The sequence below is a fragment of the Schistocerca gregaria genome, chromosome 11 (assembly GCF_023897955.1).
Source record: "Schistocerca gregaria isolate iqSchGreg1 chromosome 11, iqSchGreg1.2, whole genome shotgun sequence".
NCBI lineage: Eukaryota > Metazoa > Arthropoda > Insecta > Orthoptera > Acrididae > Schistocerca > Schistocerca gregaria.
This window is the reverse complement of record NC_064930.1, coordinates 68,081,948-68,101,196: the sequence shown is the minus strand read 5'-3', so window position 1 is coordinate 68,101,196 and position 19,249 is coordinate 68,081,948. Positions and strand designations below refer to the sequence as shown.

The 19,249-nt window shown below is 41.8% G+C and overlaps 1 protein-coding gene across 20 annotated transcripts in view; it reads right to left on the bottom strand.

Moving 5' to 3' along the window:
• The window catches only part of LOC126295205 (GRB10-interacting GYF protein 2), a 169,072-nt gene that overhangs the window by 52,771 nt on the left and 97,052 nt on the right, over positions 1–19,249 (bottom strand). For 16 of the 20 annotated variants that reach the window (XM_049987532.1, XM_049987521.1, XM_049987524.1 and 13 more), the window contains 5 exons: positions 15,834–16,076; positions 13,252–13,485; positions 7,752–7,798; positions 3,130–3,532; positions 130–278 (listed from right to left, as the gene is read on the bottom strand). In XM_049987532.1, the coding sequence (XP_049843489.1) occupies positions 130–278; positions 3,130–3,532; positions 7,752–7,798; positions 13,252–13,485; positions 15,834–16,076 (1,076 nt within the window). The remainder of the gene's footprint in view (positions 1–129; positions 279–3,129; positions 3,533–7,751; positions 7,799–13,251; positions 13,486–15,833; positions 16,077–19,249) is intronic. The other 4 variants (XM_049987536.1, XM_049987530.1, XM_049987540.1 and 1 more) reach the window with 1 other exon arrangement.

The following is a 19,249-nucleotide window of genomic DNA, read 5'->3' as shown; positions in this document are numbered from 1 at the left end:
TCGCACAGAACAGCGTGCTGTGGATTTTTTATTAGCAAATTTCTGAGAGTGTCAAGAATAATAGCAACAATTCACAACCATCGAGTTAAGTGTCTATCAAACACTGCAAGGATTTACTGATCCACTTACTTCTTTTTCTCTTCTTCTTCTTTCTTCTTTGCTTCTTCTGCTTTTTTCTTCTTTTCCTTCTCAGCTTCTTTACGCTTCTTTTCTTCTTCCCGTTTTTGTGCTGCCTTCTCTTTTTCCTTTTTCATTGCTTCTTCAATCTTCTTCGCCTCCTGCCATAAAATAAACATAACAGTAAAGTAAGAGGCAACAGTACAAAGTCCTGGACAGAAATTGTGAATGAAACCATTCATGGCATAATTCAGACATTGGGTGAAGACAGCGGAAAAGAGAGGGAGGGAAGGAGGGAGGGAGGGAGGGGGGGGGGGGGGAGGGGAGAGGAAGCGGGAGTTGTAGCTAAGCTTTCAGTGCAGAGAGAGAGAGAGAGAGAGAGATATTGGGGGGGGGGGGGAGTGTTCAAAATATTAGCCTTTGTTCAATCATTTTTACTAATTGTTCATTCAGACACACTCAGTGTAGCAGAAGTAGCTTTTTCAATAGAAGTCAAATGGCTTCAGCCATTACTGGCAGCTTTATCAGTGCACCCAACTTTAACCATCAGACAATACTGTGTTCAGTGTGTGTACAAGTTCACACACACACACACACACACACACACACACACACACACACACACACACACACACACACACATGTTGTTAGTCTCAAATACAAGGACTGGATGTCCTCCGTATATGGTATCATAATCGCAAGAACATGTTTACACAGAAATAATATGTTTACAATAATTGCAATGTATTAGCAAACAGTACTGAAAGCTAATGTTGGTAGTGACCAGAGACAACACTGGCCTGAAATCATATATGCCTTTTTGGTTTCTATCAAAATGCTTCTTCTGTCAGCCAATGCACTGAGGGACTTATGAGAGTGAACGATTAGTATGAGCTTACCTTCAGATCATTATCTGAAAATTACTGAAAGAATTTTGCTCCTTACATAAGGCTAAAACAATTACAGAAGTAGTCTCATGAAAACAGGTGTAGCAAAATAATAAGCTATCATCTCAACGACTTTCTATTGAAATATTACTGTATGTCATTGATACCGATCAGAACCCATCGGAGAGCATTAAAGATAAACACCAGTCCTAATTGCCTGATTGTAAAGTGACCTGTTTCCAAATTACATACAAAAATAACCACTATTTCAGTATACATATAACTCGAAAACGATGCTTTGCTGATTAACATTGCTCTTTTTGAAAAACACAGTATAAATATGAAATTAATACTGTAACTAATCTAAAGAAATGTAGTACATGGTCCGAATGTACCAGTAAACCTATCATTATAAAATTACTACAAAAATTTAAATTGAACATATACATAAAGCACGTTAATTGAGTCTCCGATATATGTTAGCACTAAAATTCAGGCACTAGTTGATTTGTTATAAACAAATTTAGAAATGTAATTGTTACCTGTAACACAATTAGTCAGAAAATGTTATATTAACTCGTAACTAAGTTGAAAATAAGTTCGCCTTGTTCAGCACTGAGATTGCTAAAATTTTAGCAATGTGTATCTCATATTCGGTTTAACTTTTAATTGTGATTTTACATAAAATTGTAATTTTCATTGTAGGTAATTGTTAACAAAAGTATAGAGGTCACGCAGGTGCCTTGGGGCACTCGTTTTTTGGCTAGGGTTGCGAGCAAATGTATTGTAGGCTCACTCGTTTGTTGATTGTTGTGAACTCTGTGTCGTTTGATGTCAACTTTGGGTACATGTGATGTAGCCGGTACAGTTCACCAGGCTCGGACACCAGAGTCCTGGAAATATATTGGTGTTAAAACTGCACTGTACTTTGGAATTTATTTGGGAGTCTTCCGCAATCCTTTTCATAGGCTGCACAGCGACGAGATGAATCCAGGAATTTTACAACACCCCAAGAACTAAACAACTCTTACTGTTGGAAGAATTGATGTGAAAACAACAGCACATCGACTGGGCATTTCACTCAAAAGTCAAAACATTTGCAACGCGGAGGTGGGAAAAAAATACAAACATCTCACTATACTTTATTTAAAATTTCCACAAGGAACATCATATTGCTTTGGAGTCCACACGATCTCAAAGTCCAATTCTGCACAGTTCTGTAAGCAACTCCAGCTTTTGGCAAAGAGGTATCTTTCTCTGCCTTGAAATCAAAATCCCAAACCTATTTTATCTCTAGAAGACATTTTGAGAATTCTTTGGTGATACCGTAGAATATGTTTTTAATACAGCTATCAACCACTAAACTATTATTAAAACATCCGATTATTACTCCCCACTAATGGCTTCCAACTGTTCATCAGATAGCTGCATTGCATTTACAGGATGAACTGTTGAATGTTTTTAGTGAAATGATGCTAATAGAAGTGTCTTCATTCTTTTTGGAAACATTCAGTTTTCAAAATCCATATTTCAGAAGGAAGGTAAGTGAAAGTGCTTCAAGTACAGGCTTCTTTGAGAAAGCATAGTAGTGTGTGAGTTTTTCAGAGATATGGTGTACATCATACCAATATATGTTGCTGAACTCTTGTCACTGCACTGTGAATAAATAGGGAGATTCTGGTAATCTTTTGTACACACACGAAGAATGAATATTGAGTTTAACACCTACTGAGATGCAATGCAGGACTCACTGTTGTGTTCCCTGTGCAGTCTAAAATGGGAATGTTGAGGTTTCAGTCAAACTTAGTCGTGGCCAAGGCATATGACATTATTTCCCATACAATAGTGTGAAAAATTACATGGCTAGAATTTCAGCCACAAAGAAGCACTTCAAGTACTTAGAAATGAATACTTCAAATATTTGTTTATGTAAATGCAGAAGAGTCACACAGCTTTGTGGTGGCAACCTTTAGATAATTTATGAGGTGTAATTTTACATTTTTAATTACCACTTTTGGGGAGCGGGGGATTCACCCCCCATATTGACCAGAATTGTTTTCTGTTCTTTACTCTCTGTGTACCTCATGAACATCCCACTTGTTCTTTGCTACAACATGTATCTCACCTGCTGTCTCTTCTTCTTCTCCCTCTCTTCCTCCTCCTTCAGCTGACGCTCTGCCTCCTCCTGCTCCTTCTTCCGCCGCTTCTCTTCCTCCTCCTGCTCGCGCAATCTCCGCTCCTCCTCTTTCTTCTTGCGCCTCTCCTCCTCCTCTTGCTGTTTCTTTCTCTTCTTCTCCTCCTCTTCCTGTTGCTTCTTCCGTCTCCTTTCTTCCTCCTCCTGCTGTTTCTTCTTCTTCTTATCTTCCTCCTCCAGTTGCTTTCGCTTCTTCTTCTCTTCCTCCTCTTCTTGTCGCTTTTTCTTCTTCTTTTCCTCATCTTCTTTCTCTTTTAGTTTTCTCTTCTCTTCCTCCTCCTTTTCCAACAGCTCCTTTTGCTTCCGCATAGCTTCTTCATTCTCCTCGCGTTTTCTGGAACACGTCGAGGTACTTTAATTTTTATAATTAATATACAGTATGTGCAACTTAAAACCTTTATACAGTGTAGAAAGGGCAAAGCAACTTCAAAGTTTGTCTATACATTTGTAACACTGAGAACCAATAGTAAAACATATAACCTGCAACAAAGAACTCTGCACAAGGCATTGTGATAAACTAAATCCATTTCTGTTTGGGCATGTCAACTGGGATCAGTGACTAGAAGCTATTTTAATACATCTGCAACTGCGGCCTGTTTTTGAGTGGATATAAAGAATGTGTCATAAGAAACTGAATAAAAGAACATTATAATGGCAAAAGAACTAAGGAATTGCTCAAAAAAGACAGAAACAGCTTATGAAGATAACCAAGCAACATACTTTCAATAATTTGTCCTTTCCCACATCCAGCTTTTAAAGAATGGATGATCAATTTTCAATTCTTTTATTTTGTACTGCATATTTAGATTTTGTCATCATATTTTCTGCACTTTCTATTACTTAACATAGCAAAGAATAGATTTGGCCTTAGTAGGGACCAACTTGGTCATTTAACTGAAAGTTCCAGTTCAAAACAGTGCACCAAAAGTGAGTGCAGACTCAAAATTAATTCTGGATACAAAACAAGACAAATTATTCTGTCTCTGGGGTTGGGTTTTAGAAGGTGGCAGAATAAACAATTCGTCATGTACAAACTGAGATGACAAATGCTCAATAAAGACTTTCTACACTATTTGTTAAAAAATTTTAATAGTCTTGATTACAACAAAAAATAAAATTGCAACTGGATGATTACTGGTTTTGGGTTACCAACAATGATCTTCAAATCAAATAGATAATTGTATTTCAGTTAATGTACACTTTACAAATCATGACAAACATGCATTAATTAAAAATTATTGAAACAAAAATAGTAAGAAAATGTACCATGCTTACTAAAGAATCAGTATCTATGTACAATGTTTTCCAGGTCCATGGATATGCAATTTTCTGTCAGTTTCCATAGATCTGACTTAAACATACTTACAAGAGGTGTTCAAAAAGAAACAAGTCGGAGGCATAACTACAGAAACCAGTACCTGTATGTTAGAAGTATGTACCCTGGCTTTTGAGCCACTTCTCCCACTGTGACACCAACAGCTGTCTCATACAATTCTCGGGGCTGCGATGTTAACCAGTTCCACACGTACAGCTGGATGTCGTCATCCAAGGTGAATAGTTTGCCCACCAGAGCATTTTTAAGGGGAACAAAAATGGTGTAATCACAGGGAGAGAGATCCAGATTATATAGAGGGTGGCCAAGAACCTCCCACTTGAATTTCTGCAGGAACGCCACGACTGAGTTGGCTGTATGAAGCTTTGCATTGTCGTGGAGCAGAACGAGCCCACAGGTGAGACTGCCTGGTCCTTTTGATTTGATCGCTTGTTAGAGGGTGGTCAACATTTGCGAGAAACGCTGGGCATTCACTGCTGTCTCATGCTACACGGCGTGAATCACAAGAGAGCCATCTTGGTCTTCTGTTGACTCCTCCATGTCACTGTCTGCAATGCGACTAGCATCAAAGGACGATTGATGCAGGCTGCTGCTAGCTCTATCTAGTCACGTGACACGCACGTGTGCCCTCTGGTGACGAGCTGTGAACTTCCATGCAATGGTTGGAACCACACCTCGTTATACATGGCACAACATTACCCTCCTGTCACCAGTTTGCGCATTCCAGACTCTAGCTTTTTTAAAGGCATCTTATACAATAGTATTGTGGCCAACACTGTACATAAGTACAGAGTCTTTAGTAGGCATGGCACTTTGACATTTTTATTTTTTAATAATTTGTAAACGTGTATGTTTTTTAAAGTTTGATATGTACACATTAAATGAAAGACAATTTTCATGTTTATTTTCACACATCTGCTGATGGCTGATCAAGACTTCCAAACATTTTAACAAATAAACAGACATCTGTCGGATCTCCTTCACCTGGCAATATGAGGTCTTACAGTGCATTATAAAAACCATGGTTACCATGAAAAAACATGGCTTAATAAACAGTACACTGTGAACAAATCTCACGGGACTAATGGTGTGTAAGGAGCACTGTCAAACATTGTGTTCTGGTAAACTTTTAATTGTGCTATGAACGGTGCATTCATTTTGACGTGTAGTGGGTGACAATTCTTCACTTGTAGGGATAGCAGAGTGTACACCCTTATTGCCTCCTTTTCCTGTTTCTTTGGTGTGCCGCCCTGGTCACGTCTCCACTTCATTCTGTCCGGTAAGAGGTTCATCTGACTTCCGCAATATGCTGGGTCCCAAGTTTTCTAAACATTGTTTTCTATTGTGCAGCCTTTTCCTGCTAATAAAACGAAAGGGTGACTGAAAAGGGAACACCTGTAAAAGAACACTGAATCAACCAGCACTCTGGGACAGACTATTCAAATTACAGACAACTTCCCTTTTTATGTAATTGTGGAACAATACAACAGAAAGACTTACTTTTGCCTGCGCAGAAGAGATTTTGGCACCTATTCCAACTGTGATAGTGTTGTATGGGACCCTTGGTGTGTGCAATAACAATCAGAAAAACAAAATCTGAAGACATTAGTATGGTTTTGAAAAAGTCACCAAGAAAATCAAGAAGTAACCATAGATTCAGAATACTGATGCTGTATAAAAATCATTCAGTGTGAAAGAAGGCAGTTGCAGTCAGGTCCTCACAAGGGACTGTCTACTGAAACCTTTTGTCAACTCAGACCCTTTAATCTGTAACAGGTAGAACATGCATGGACTAAAAGCCCATCAGCTGCAGTTACCTTTTCTAAAATATTTTGCCAGAAGATATTTTGCTAGGCCTGTGACTGAGTGAACTGAAGCAAATACAGCACAAAGAAAACTAGCATTTATACAATCGTTATCAGTAACCAGGTCACTTATGTTAGTGATTGTATTACATTTCAATAGCTGCTGAGAACTTTTTGGCAGAAAGCCTACTTGTTTGACAGTCTTTCAGTCTTTTTGTTGTGCCTACGTGCAACTCAGCATCTCCGCTTTTTGGTGAGTAGCAACTATCCTTTTCATAATGTTGTCATTTTAATCAGTGTAATGCATACATTTGTGGCTGTTTACTTTCAAGGAAATTTAGTATGCTTCTCCTTTTCAACAAGAATAAATAAAACTCCGCCAGTACCTCGTGTATCTTACCTTCCACACTTCACACAAAATCTCCTGCAGACCTTGCAGAACTAGCACTCCTGGAAGAAAGATTATTGCAGAGACATGGCTTAGCCACAGTCTGGGGGATGTTTCCAGAATGAAATTTCTAGTCTACAACAGAGTGTGTGCTGATATAAAACTTCGTGGCAAATTAAAATTGCGTGCCGGACCGAGACTCGAACTCGGGACCTTTGTGAGTCGTGCTTGGATGGCTCAGATGCTAGAGCACTTGCCCACAAAAGGCGAAGGTCTCATGTTCGAGTCTTGGTCTGGCACACAGTTTTAATCTGCCACGAAGTTTCATATCAGCGCACACTGCACCCCAGAGTGGAAATTTCATTCTGGAAGAAATACAAAGCTTGTGCTTCTTCACTCCACTCCCACCTGGTATTTGCAACGATCTAACAAAGTTGTCATTTTTTTTTTCCTGACCCTAGTCTGACCTTCGCTGATTCGGCAATTCTTTACCAATCATATTTCTTTTCATTCGGCATTTGTACTTTGGATCTTTTAAATCCTACAAGCACATATGATTCCTATATTTTTTTTATCCGCAACATTACATTTATTCAAACCACACCATTGTACACACAATTCTTGGGAACAATAAAAGTGGACAAAAGCTTTATGTATTGCTTACACCAAAGTGGAGTGGAAGCGTGACTGTTAGATCAATAACACAAGTGAGACAGCTACATATCACATAGAGATGGCGTCAAGCTTGCTTTTGTGTGTGTGTGTGTGTGTGTGTGTGTGTGTGTGTGTGTGTGTGTGTGTGTGTTTCTCTTTCTACATTTGAAGAAAGATTTTGCCCACGTTGTGAACAATATCTTTTAAATGAACCTGTCTGCCCCTCACCATCACCTTTGTGTGTCATGTGTAGCAGTCATCCTAGTTTATATTGTTATTGTTTTTCCATCACGGATTTTTACTGGAATACCAGATAATTTCCATGGCCAGCAGCTCACTATTATACAGTGCAAAGATTTAATGTTTCACTCACCTTTGTTCCTCCAGTCTCCTTTCTTCTTCAGCCCTGAGTTGTTCTTCCTGTAGGTATATAAAAACGGATGAAGTATTAAGTGTCTATTTCGAATGTCACATTTATAAACAGAATACACTTAGCTCTGAAACATGAATGTGACTAGCATTAACTAGGTACCTGCTCCGATTCATTGACTGACTACTGGTGAATAAAGGTTTTGCCTGCATTTTAAGGCACGATCAGATAAGCAAATCATTGTATTTGTATCATGATACAATTTACACACATGACAAATCTTCAGAATGATAACCATCGGAGTGTGAACCTTAAGGACGAAAGTAACTTGTGCATTGTGTACTCTCTACCAAGTCACATAGCTCGATCAAACTTTGACCATACGTAGAAAAACTACTACAGTACAGAAGGTAATTGAAAGACATACACAATGAGATAAAAAACTGACACTTTTATTCAAAGACAATAATTACACTCAAGTCACCTTGATTCATGACGATCCCCGAGGGTGGTTTGGAAAGTTCTCGGAATCACCACGAGAGGTCAGAGCTAGCACGATGAGTTGTTCATGTGATATTCATTGGACTGTTGCCTGTAAACACAAGCCATGTCAGTGTTCTTGGAAGAGAGCTGTGGCGGTGACATGGTTTGGTTATTGTTCCCGCATTGTGGTTTGCAAAGATGGGAAGGGGGAGAATCAAGATTCGAGCAGTGATTAAGTACTTCCTAAAGAAAGGTATGAAAGCAAAGAACATTCATGCCGATTTCCAGAATACACTGGGGAACTCTGCTCCTTCATATTCAACTGCTGCCAAGTGGACAAATGAGTTTAAATTTGGTCGGGAGAGCTTAGATTATGATCCGCGCAGTGGTCGGTAGAGATGTGTCACTACTACAGAAATCAGTGCAAAAGTGTACAAAATGGTCGTGGAGAACTGGCGATCGAAAGTGTGTGAAATTTCTCATGCTTACCAGATGTCATCTAAAAGGGTATTCGCATTTTAACTGAAGAATTAGAAACAAAAAAATTATCTGCAAAATGGGTGCCGCGACTCTTGATGCTGGATCAAAAACTTGAGGTTGGACATATTGGAACAATGTTTGGCCTGTTTAAGGAGAAACAAATAAGATTTTTTGCACTGGTTTGTGACCACAGATGAAACTTGGGTATATTAGTGTGCCCCAGAAACAAAACAACAGTCAGAGCAGTGGGAACATACTGTTTCTCAGCCACCAAAGAAAGCAAAGACAATTCCTTCAGCAGGAAAATCCCTAACTAGATCACTTTTGAAAGGAAGTTATACGAACAATTTGTAGCACAGTTATGGGCACTCGCAATGCACCTTCCTACACCAGCCTCTTCATCGTCCACCTAGAGGAAACATTCCCAGCTTCCCAAAACCCCTGGTCTGGTTCAGGTTTATTGATGCCATGTTTATAATCTGGGCCAAGGCCAGGACACCTTATCCTCATTCCACCACACCTTTTCACCCATCCACATCAGCTGGTCCTCCTCCTCCCATCGTGCCTCCTTCCCAGATGTTGATCCCCTCCTCTGAGATGGCTCCATCCACACCTCAGTTCACACCAAACCTGCCATTCACCAACAGTACCTGCACTTTGACAACTGCCACCCCTTCCACACCAAAAAACTCCTCCCATACAGCCTGACCACCTGTGGCAGATGTATCTGCTGTGAAAAGACCCTTGCCAAATTTTCTGAAGGCCAGGCAATTCCCCCCAGATCTAATACACACACAGATCTCCTGCACTAAATTACCACACACATCTGATCCTCACATCCATCCTATGAACCAATCACAACGAACTCCCCCCCCCCCCCCCCCCATCCAATATTACCTTGGAATGGAACGACTGAACCACATCTTCGTCAGATCTTTGATTATCTATCATCATGCCCTGAAATGAGGGACATCCTACGCAAGAGAAGGTACTTCCATTCCCTACCAAAGTGGTGTTCAACCGCCCACTCAACCTCCACAACATTCTAGTCCATTACAATGAAATGAACACGCTTAGCTGCTTACAGGCGTTGACATACATCAATGCGGACAGATGAAAATGTGTGCCCCGACTGGAACTCGAACCCAGGATCTCCTCCTCACATCGCAGACACACTATCCTTCTGAGCCACCAAGGACACACAGGATAGCACGACTGCAGGGATTTATCTCTGGCACGTACGCCGTGAAACCCGCATTCTCAACGTATTGTCCCGCACGACATTCGTAGTGCCCGCGCCCATTATACTCATTACTCACGGCGCGTTGCCAATGCCCATAAGAGTTTGGGCACTGTTTGTGCGTTCGCATAGAAGATCACTTGACCATCTTCTTCTTCTGTGCAAATGCACAAACAGTGCCTGAACTCTTACGAGCACTGGTAACGCGCCGTGAGTAATGAGTATAATGGGCGAGGGCACTACGAATGTCGTGCGGGACAATACGTTGGGAATGCGGGTTTCACGGGATACGTGCCAGAGATAAATCCCCGCAGTCGCGCTATCCTGTGTGTCCTCGGTGGCTCAGATGGATAGAGCGTCTCCCGTGTAAGCAGGAGATCCCGGGTTCGAGTCCCAGTCGGGGCACATATTTTCATCTGTCCCCGTTGACACCTGTAAGCAGCTAAGGGTGTTCACTTCATTGTAATGGACTGCATCTGGACACCATACCATCTGGATCCTCCCCACCCCCACCATCTTTTCTGAGCTACACAGATGGGAGCTATCCTTACAGCACATCCTTTGCTCTCATAATCTCCTTGAAGCTAGCAAAGTAAAGCTCTGTACCTTCTGTGTGCGAGTACGTCAACGACACACCGCTTCAGCCTTTAGGTGAGTTGTCCCCTTTATTCCTACATAATTCATTATTTTCAGCCAGAACTTTCTGTACAAACTTAAAAATTTGGTCATCTGTCATTCTTGGACGTTTTGGTGCAACAATGACGCTCTGGTACAATGACACTCTGGATCATTCACTTTACCATATGCCCAGTAACACAAATTTATAATTACACTCTTCAATTTGTCACTTGCTGGAAACAGTGAGGGTACTTAATGCACTTACAGATGGAGTACACAGAGTTTCGGGTTCTGGAAATTTGCCAAAGGTGCTCATCCATCTAAAAGTAGTCTTGAAGAAAAAAGGATACTCTATATGGTAAATCAACAGGGCATTATGAGACAGAGCAAAATACCAGTGCGTTAAGTACCCTCACTGTTTCCAACAAGTGACAAATTGAAAAGCATAATTGTAAATTAGACAAGGGCACCAGAAAAATCTTTAGTTTTTCCTTCATTCACTGGCAACCTCTCACTCAAGATCGCTCCTTTTCCTTCATTCACTGGCAACCTCTCACTCAAGATCGCTCTTCCAGAAATTTCAAGCTCAAATGGTTTTCCATCTGCCATCAAAGATTGCATATCACTTGACAGGTGAAGGATTATTTACACTAAAGCGACAAAAGTTGTTGGATACCTTCAAATACCATGTAAGAGCTCCTTTTGCCTGGAAGTCCCTTGCAGTAATCTTGAGCCATGTCACCTCTACAGCTGTCCATAATTGCGAAAGTATTGCAATTGCAGGATTTTGTGCATGAAGTGACCTCTTGATTATGTCCCATAAATGCTTGATGTGATTCACGCTGGGTCATCTGGGTGGCCAAATCATTCAGTCAAATTGTCCAGAACGTTCTTGAAACAAATTGCGAGTAATGGGGGCCATGCATCGTCATCCATGAAAGTTCCATCGTTGCTTGGAAACATAAAATCCATGAAAGTTGGCCAATGGTTTCCAGATAGCTGAACACAACCATTTGCAGTCAATCACTGGTTCAGTTGGACGAGAGGACCAAGTCCATTCAATGTAAAAACAGTCCACTTCATTACGGAGCCACCGCCATCTTGTACAGTGCCTTGCTGACAACTAGAGTCCAGGGATTCGTGGGTCTGCGTCACACTTTAACCCTACTATCGGTTTTTACCAACTGAAATCAGGACTGATCTGAACTGCCCACAGTTTTCCTGTATCTAAGATCCAACTGACATGATCACAAGGGCAGGTGAGACGCTGTAGGCAACTATATCCTGTTAGCACTCGGTAACACAAGAAAGCCCATTATTTTCAGAATATGATCTCGGCAAAGATGACAGCATGCTGAGATCAATGGTGGGCAGCAACCCAGTGGGGAGGGGAGCTTCATATTTCTACCATTGAGGGTATTGTATGCTGGCAGTGTTGTCTGCCTGGTTATTATGGGATATCAAATAAAACTGACTGGACTGGGGATTTTTTGGTACGAAGGACACAGTATGTTATCTGGGATGAAAAGTCATTGCAAAATGTAGCATTAACTTTAGGTGTCCTCAACGGAAGTATTCTGGGACTTGCTGCTCATGTTGTACATTTATGACTTTGCATACAATATAAATAGAACCCTCAGATTTTTTGCAAATGATGTAGTTACCTGCAATAAAGTACTGTCTGAAGAAAAGCTACAAAATACTCAGTAGAATCTTGATAAGATTTCAAAGTGTTGCAAAGATTGGACGTTTGCTTTAAATGTCCAGAAATGTAAAGTTGCGCACTTAACAGCTGGCATCCTACACCTACAGTATCAATGAGTCACAATAAGAATCTGTCAACTCATGTGAACACCTGTGTCTAATTCTTTGCACAGATGTGGAATGGAATGACTACACAGGATAAGTCGTAGGTAAAGCAGGTGTCAGACTATTTCATTGGTAGAACACAACAGAAATGCAGTAGTTCACAAACGAGATTGCTTACGAATCACTTGTGCAACCCACCCTACAATACTGCTAAAGTGTTTGGGATCCTTACCAGAGAAGGGTAACAGGATATTGAATGTATACACAGAAGGGCAGTACAAGCAGGCACAGGTTTTCCGACCCAATAAATAGTGTCAGAGATGCCGAAGAAACTGAATTGGCACATAGCAGAATCCCCAGAAAGCCTATTTACAAAGTTTCAAGGAACAACATTAAATGATGAATCTACAAATGTAGTACAACTGCGTACATATAGCTCTGTACCGACCATGAGACCAAGATTAGATTAATTACAGTGTGAACAAAGGTACTTAAGCAGTCATTCTTCCTGCACTCTATATGTAAATGGAAGCAGCTCACCTAACTGATATAATGGGAAGTGCCCTCTGCCATGCACTTCACTCTGGTTTGCAGATTATGGCTGTAATAGTAGTAGTAGTAGTAGTAGTAGTAGTAGTATTTGCACTAGTAGTAAACAATATATGCTTACAATGCAGTACAGCTTTACCAGATAACACAATCGGTGGCAGAAAATGGCTGAACATCCAAACCACTGTCTAACACACTAACAAAACTTCACTTATTCCACAGTCATGAAGACTCTCCTCCAGAATGGGATTTATGGAAAATGTGTGTGTATGTGTGTGTGTGTGTGTGTGTGTGTAAGACAACAGAATGTATTTCTCTACTTACAAGCACCTGGTGCTCTGTCTTTATGTCTTTTCCCTGCTGCTGAGCCAAATCCCACAGCGACATAGGCAACGAAGGAAGCTGCCCGGGAGGCACGGACGATGTCGACGAGACAGGTGGCGTGGGCGTCGTCACTGCTGCATTCATCCAGGGTGCAGCAGTTCCCACTCCCAAGCTGTAGCCGGCAGGCACGCTGCCACCCCACACGGAGTCTACCTGCACAGGTGGAAGCCGCGGCTAAAGCCGGCGACGGAAACTTTTGAAAGTTAAGCTCAGTATGACACCGTACCTGACGTTCACATTCTATAATTTCTTAACTACTGCAGGTTATGTCAAATTCTCTGTATTGTCCTTTGCCACAAAGATAATATATTAATTTTAAGTACACTGCCATTTTATGTAGCCCTATTTTGAATATTTCGAGTTACAAGCTTACACTGTTGAGTGCAGCTAGGCACTGTTGCCATATTTTTAGCTCTGTTGCCAATTATGCACCAGCAGTTTAGGACAGAGTGAGTGTGTATATGCTGTGCATATGGAGAGTTGTAACACACAAGCATTACTATTACACACAAGGTATGATTTTAACACGTGTGTTTGTGGGTGGGTGGAGGTGGTGTACGTTGTTGTAAAGTCTCCTCCAATTTCAACTAGTGGACATGAAGTGGGTAACTATGGAACTAATATACACGTGGTCAAGAGATACTGTTCGGCCAACAATAGCTTGAATTTTATTTATTTATTTTCTTTAAATATGATGTCATACAAACAAACATGTGTACCAATGGTATCTGAACCAATTTCAAGACACAAAGATTTTTGTAACAAAAAATGCGACCTCATGTAACTACTGTAGAATAAAATGTTTATCTCCTGTATCAGCAGTCAAAACCCTGATGATGACATCAAAACAGATGACATATATATGACTTCATCATGTCTGTTCCTTTGGATACGTCCGAAAGAACAGACACCATGCAGACAGTGATATATATTATGTAAATTAAAGGTGGAGGGAGAGAGAGAGGAAAAGAAAGGTAAGGAAAGGAACTACTGATGTCAGATGTATCGGAACATTATGGGGAGTCAGCAAAAATTTGTGCCTGACTCGGATCCCCAGCTTACTACGCAGCTGTGTTAACCACTGCACCACCTGGGCATAACATTTATCACATTAAGCGGGCTATTACTGTACACCTCCTGGCCAACCCACATTCCCACCTAATGTCACTTATCCACAGTCCTACCCATATCCTCCCATCGAGATGTCCGCAGGTGGCGGAGAGTTATTGTGCATCTGTACTAAAGGTGGTGGTGTAATTGCCCATCTAGGCGAATGAATTACATGAATGCGTGGGAATGTGCGTCGGCTGGTAGTCGTGCCAAGAGAGTCCGCACAATTTCAATGATCACTGTGTCCGGATGGCACAGCAGTTAATGCAACTGCCTAATAAGCAGGAATTGTTGGGTTCAAATCCCAATCTGGTACACACTTTCACTTATCACCACTGATTCTACATGACGTTCCTATACAGCTAATGTGAATAGTTCTTTCCCTTTCCTTCCCCCTCCCCCCTCCTCCAATTTACATAATATGTATCACAGCTGCGGATTCTGTGTGGTCTGTTCTTTCAGACACATCTAAAAGAATGAAAACCACACATTCGTAAAACTGATTTGTCAAGAAGGGGAACAGATCCACCACCTTCAGTGCAGGTGCTCAATAACGCTGGGTCTCCTGTAAATCTATCACAGAAGTGAGCACGGATGATAGGGACAAGAGACTGCAAACAGGTGGCACTCGGTGGGAATGTGTGTAGGCCGGGAGGCACACAGAGATAGTCCATGCAATTGCGATAAATGGTGTCTGGATAGTGCAGTGGTTAACACAACTGCCTAGTAAGCAGGAGGTTCCGGTCCAAACATGTTTTCACTCTTTCATTGCTGATGGTGGTGGTGGTGGTTAGCGTTTAACGTCCCGTCGACAACAAGGTCATTAGAGACGGAGCGCAAGCTCGGGTTAGGGAAGGAAGGAAATCGGCCGTGCCCTTTCAAAAGGGACCATCCCGGCATTTGCCTGAAACGATTTAGGGAAATCACGGAAAACCTAAATCAGGATGGCCGGAGACGGGATTGAACCGTCGTCCTCCCGAATGCGAGACCAGTGTGCTAACCACTGCGTTTCATTGCTGACTCTGCATCAAGTTCTGATGCAGTTGACATCAATAGTTCCTTCCCTTTCCTTTCCTTTCCCCCTCCTCCACCTTCAATTTACATAATATTTTTACGACAATGGAATTAAGAACTAGACTGTTTGATACAATAAGTGCCTTAATATTGGCGGAACTAGGTCAGACAACCGATTACGGTAAAGGCTTTCATGTAATAATACAACTGTTTAAAAATGGACATTTGTATTTGTCTAATACCAAAATTGTAAAAATGTTTAACAAACATGCCTCTTAGAACATGCTCATCCTCCACGGGCAAAATTCAACTTTACACAGACATATACACAAAGCAACTGAAGAACAACTGATACCAATTAAAATCCTAAACAAGGTTCTGGAAAGAACATTACCTACCGGAGGCATAGCGGGAGGCTTCCCCGCATTCAATGTCTGCAGCAAAGTCCTGCCGGGACCGTCCGAATCGAGTCCTATGCCACCTCCGAGCGGTTGGCCGCCGGGAGGTGGGACACTGGGGGCCGATGACACCGACGGCAGGCCGCCGCTCATCTGCTGGATCAGCTGCTGCAGCGGATCCACCAGGGCGTGCGGTGGCGGCGGTTGGTGTTCTTTCGGGGCAACGGCGGCAGCTACTGCTCCCTGCACACGGCACCGGCATCTCACTTCACACTGACGAGCCCTCTGACAAGCTTTACATAAACAGGTCACTGCTGTGTCATTTATATAAGAATCGGGAAGTACAATCACCAATTCTATTCTGACACACTTATCGGTTGAAGCATCCAGGATAGCTGGTGGACGTTCACAGTTTCTCGAGTCAGAACATACCGACGCAAACCTCTGTTTGCGTGATCCAGTTCCAGCCACATTGCAGAATACACTTCGACAACAGTACACAATCAAATTCTGCATGAAACTTGAGAAGTCTGCTGCCAAAATGTTTCCAGTGATTGAACAGACACTTGGGTATCAATATCTGTAAAAATGCAACATGCATATGACGGTAGTATCTGTTCCCAAAAGAGCAGTTACCGTAGATGACCATGCATCTACATCTACATGACATCTACATCTACATGACTACTCTGCAATTCACATTTAAGTGCTTGGCAGAGGGTTCATCGAACCACAATCATACTATCTCTCTACTATTCCACTCCCGAACAGCGAGCGGGAAAAACGAACACCTAAACCTTTCTGTTCGAGCTCTGATTTCTCTTATTTTATTTTGATGATCATTCCTACCTATGTAGGTTGGGCTCAACAAAATATTTTCGCATTCGGAAGAGAAAGTTGGTGACTGAAATTTCGTAAAAAGGTCTCGCCGCGACGAAAAACGTCTATGCTGTAATGACTTCCATCCCAAGTCGTGTATCATATCTGCCATACTCTCTCCCCTATAACGTGATAATACAAAACGAGCTGCCCTTTTTTGCACCATTTCGATGTCCTCCGTCAATCCCACCTGGTAAGGATCCCACACCGCGCAGTAATATTCTAACAGAGGACGAACGAGTGTAGTGTAAGCTGTCTCTTTAGTGGACTTGTTGCATCTTCTAAGTGTCCTGCCAATGAAACGCAACCTTTGGCTCGCCTTCCCGACAATATTATCTATGTGGTCCTTCCAACTGAAGTTGTTCGTAATTTTAACACCCAGGTACTTAGTTGAATTGACAGCCTTGAGAATTGTACTATTTATCGAGTAATCGAATTCCAACGGATTTCTTTTGGAACTCGTGTGGATCATCTCACACTGTTCGTTATTTAGCGTCAACTGCCACCTGACACACCATACAGCAATCTTTTCTAAATCGCTTTGCAACTGATACTGGTCTTCGGATGACCTTACTAGACGGTAAATTACAGCATCATCTGCGAACAACATAAGAGAACTGCTCAGATTGTCACCCAGGTCATTTATATAGAGCAGGAACAGCAGAGGTCCCAGGACGCTTCCCTGGGGAACACCTGGTATCACTTCAGTTTTACTCGATGATTTGCCGTCTATTACTACGAACTGCGACCTTCCTGACAGGAAATCACTAATCCAGTCGCACAACTGAGACGATACCTCATAGCTCCGCAGCTTGATTAGAAGTCACTTGTGAGGAACGGTGTCAAAAGCTTTCCGGAAATCTAGAAATACGGAATCAACTTGAGATCCCCTGTCGATAGCGGCCATTACTTCGTGCGAATAAAGAGCTAGCTGTGTTGCACAAGACCGATGTTTTCTGAAGCCATGCTGATTACGTGTCAATAGATCGTTCCCTTCGAGGTGATTCATAATGTTTGAATACAGTATATGCTCCAAAACCCTACTGCAAACCGATGTCAATGATATAGGTCTGTAGTTAAATGGATTACTCCTACTACCCTTCTTGAACACTGGTGCGACCTGCGCAATTTTCCAATCTGTAGGTACAGATCTAGCAGTGAGCGAGCGGTTGTATATGAGTGCTAAGTAGGGAGCTATAGTATCAGCGTAATCTGAAAGGAACCTAATCGGTATACAATCTGGACCTGAAGACTTGCCCGTATCAAGCGATTTGAGTTGCTTCGCAACCCCTAAGGTATCTACTTCTAAGAAACTCATGGTAGCAGATGTTAGTGTTTCAAATTCTGGAATATACCATTCGTCTCACCTGGTGAAGGAATGTCGGAAAACTGCGTTCAATAACTCCGCTTTAGCGGCACAGTCGTCGATAAAAGTACCATCGGCACTGCGCAGCGAAGGTATTGTCTGTGTCTTGCCGCTTGTGTACTTTACATACGACCAGAATTTCTTCGGATTTTCTACCAAATTTCGAGACAATGTTTCCTTGTGGAACCTATTAAAGGCATCTCGCATCGAAGTCCGTGCCAAATTTCGCGCGTCTGTAAATTTTAGCCCATCTTCGGGATTTCGCGTTCTTCTGAACTTCGCATGCTTTTTCCGTAGCCTCTGCAACAGCGTTCGGACCTTTTTTGTGTACCACGGGGGATCCGTTCCATCTCTTACCAATTTATGAGGTATGAATATCTCAATTGCTGTTGCTACTATATCTTTGAATTTGAGCCACATCTCGTCTACATTCGCATAGTCAGTTCGGAAGGAATGGAAATTATCTTTTAGGAAGGCTTCTAGTGACACTTTATCCGCTTTTTTAAATAAAATTATTTTGCGTTTGTTTCTGATGGATTTGGAAGAAATGGTATTGAGCCTAGCTACAACAACCTTGTGATCACTAATCCCTGTACCAGTCATGATGCTCTCTATCAGCTCTGGATTGTTTGTGGCTAAGAGGTCAAGTGTGTTTTCGCAACCATTTACAATACGCGTGGGTTCGTAGACTAACTGCTCGAAATAATTTTCGGAGAAAGCATTTAGGACAATCTCAGAAGACTTTTCTGCCTACCACCGGTTTTGAACAAGTATTTTTGCCAACATACCGAGGGTAGGTTGAAGTCCCCACCAACTATAACCGTATGAGTGGGGTATTTATTTGTTACGAGACTCAAACTTTCTCTGAACTGTTCCGCAACTGTATCATCGGAGTCTGGGGGTCGGTAGAAGGAGCCAATTATTAACTTAATTCGGCTGTTAAGTATAACCTCCACCCATACCAATTCGCACGGAGTATCTACTTCGACTTCACTACAAGATAAACCGCTACTGACAGACACAAACACTCCACCACCAATTCTGCCCAATCTATCTTTCCTGAACACCGTCTGAGACTTCGTAAAAATTTCTGCAGAACTTATTTCAGGCTTTAGCCAGCTTTCTGTACCTATAACGATATCAGCTTCTGTGCTTTCTATTAGCGCTTGAA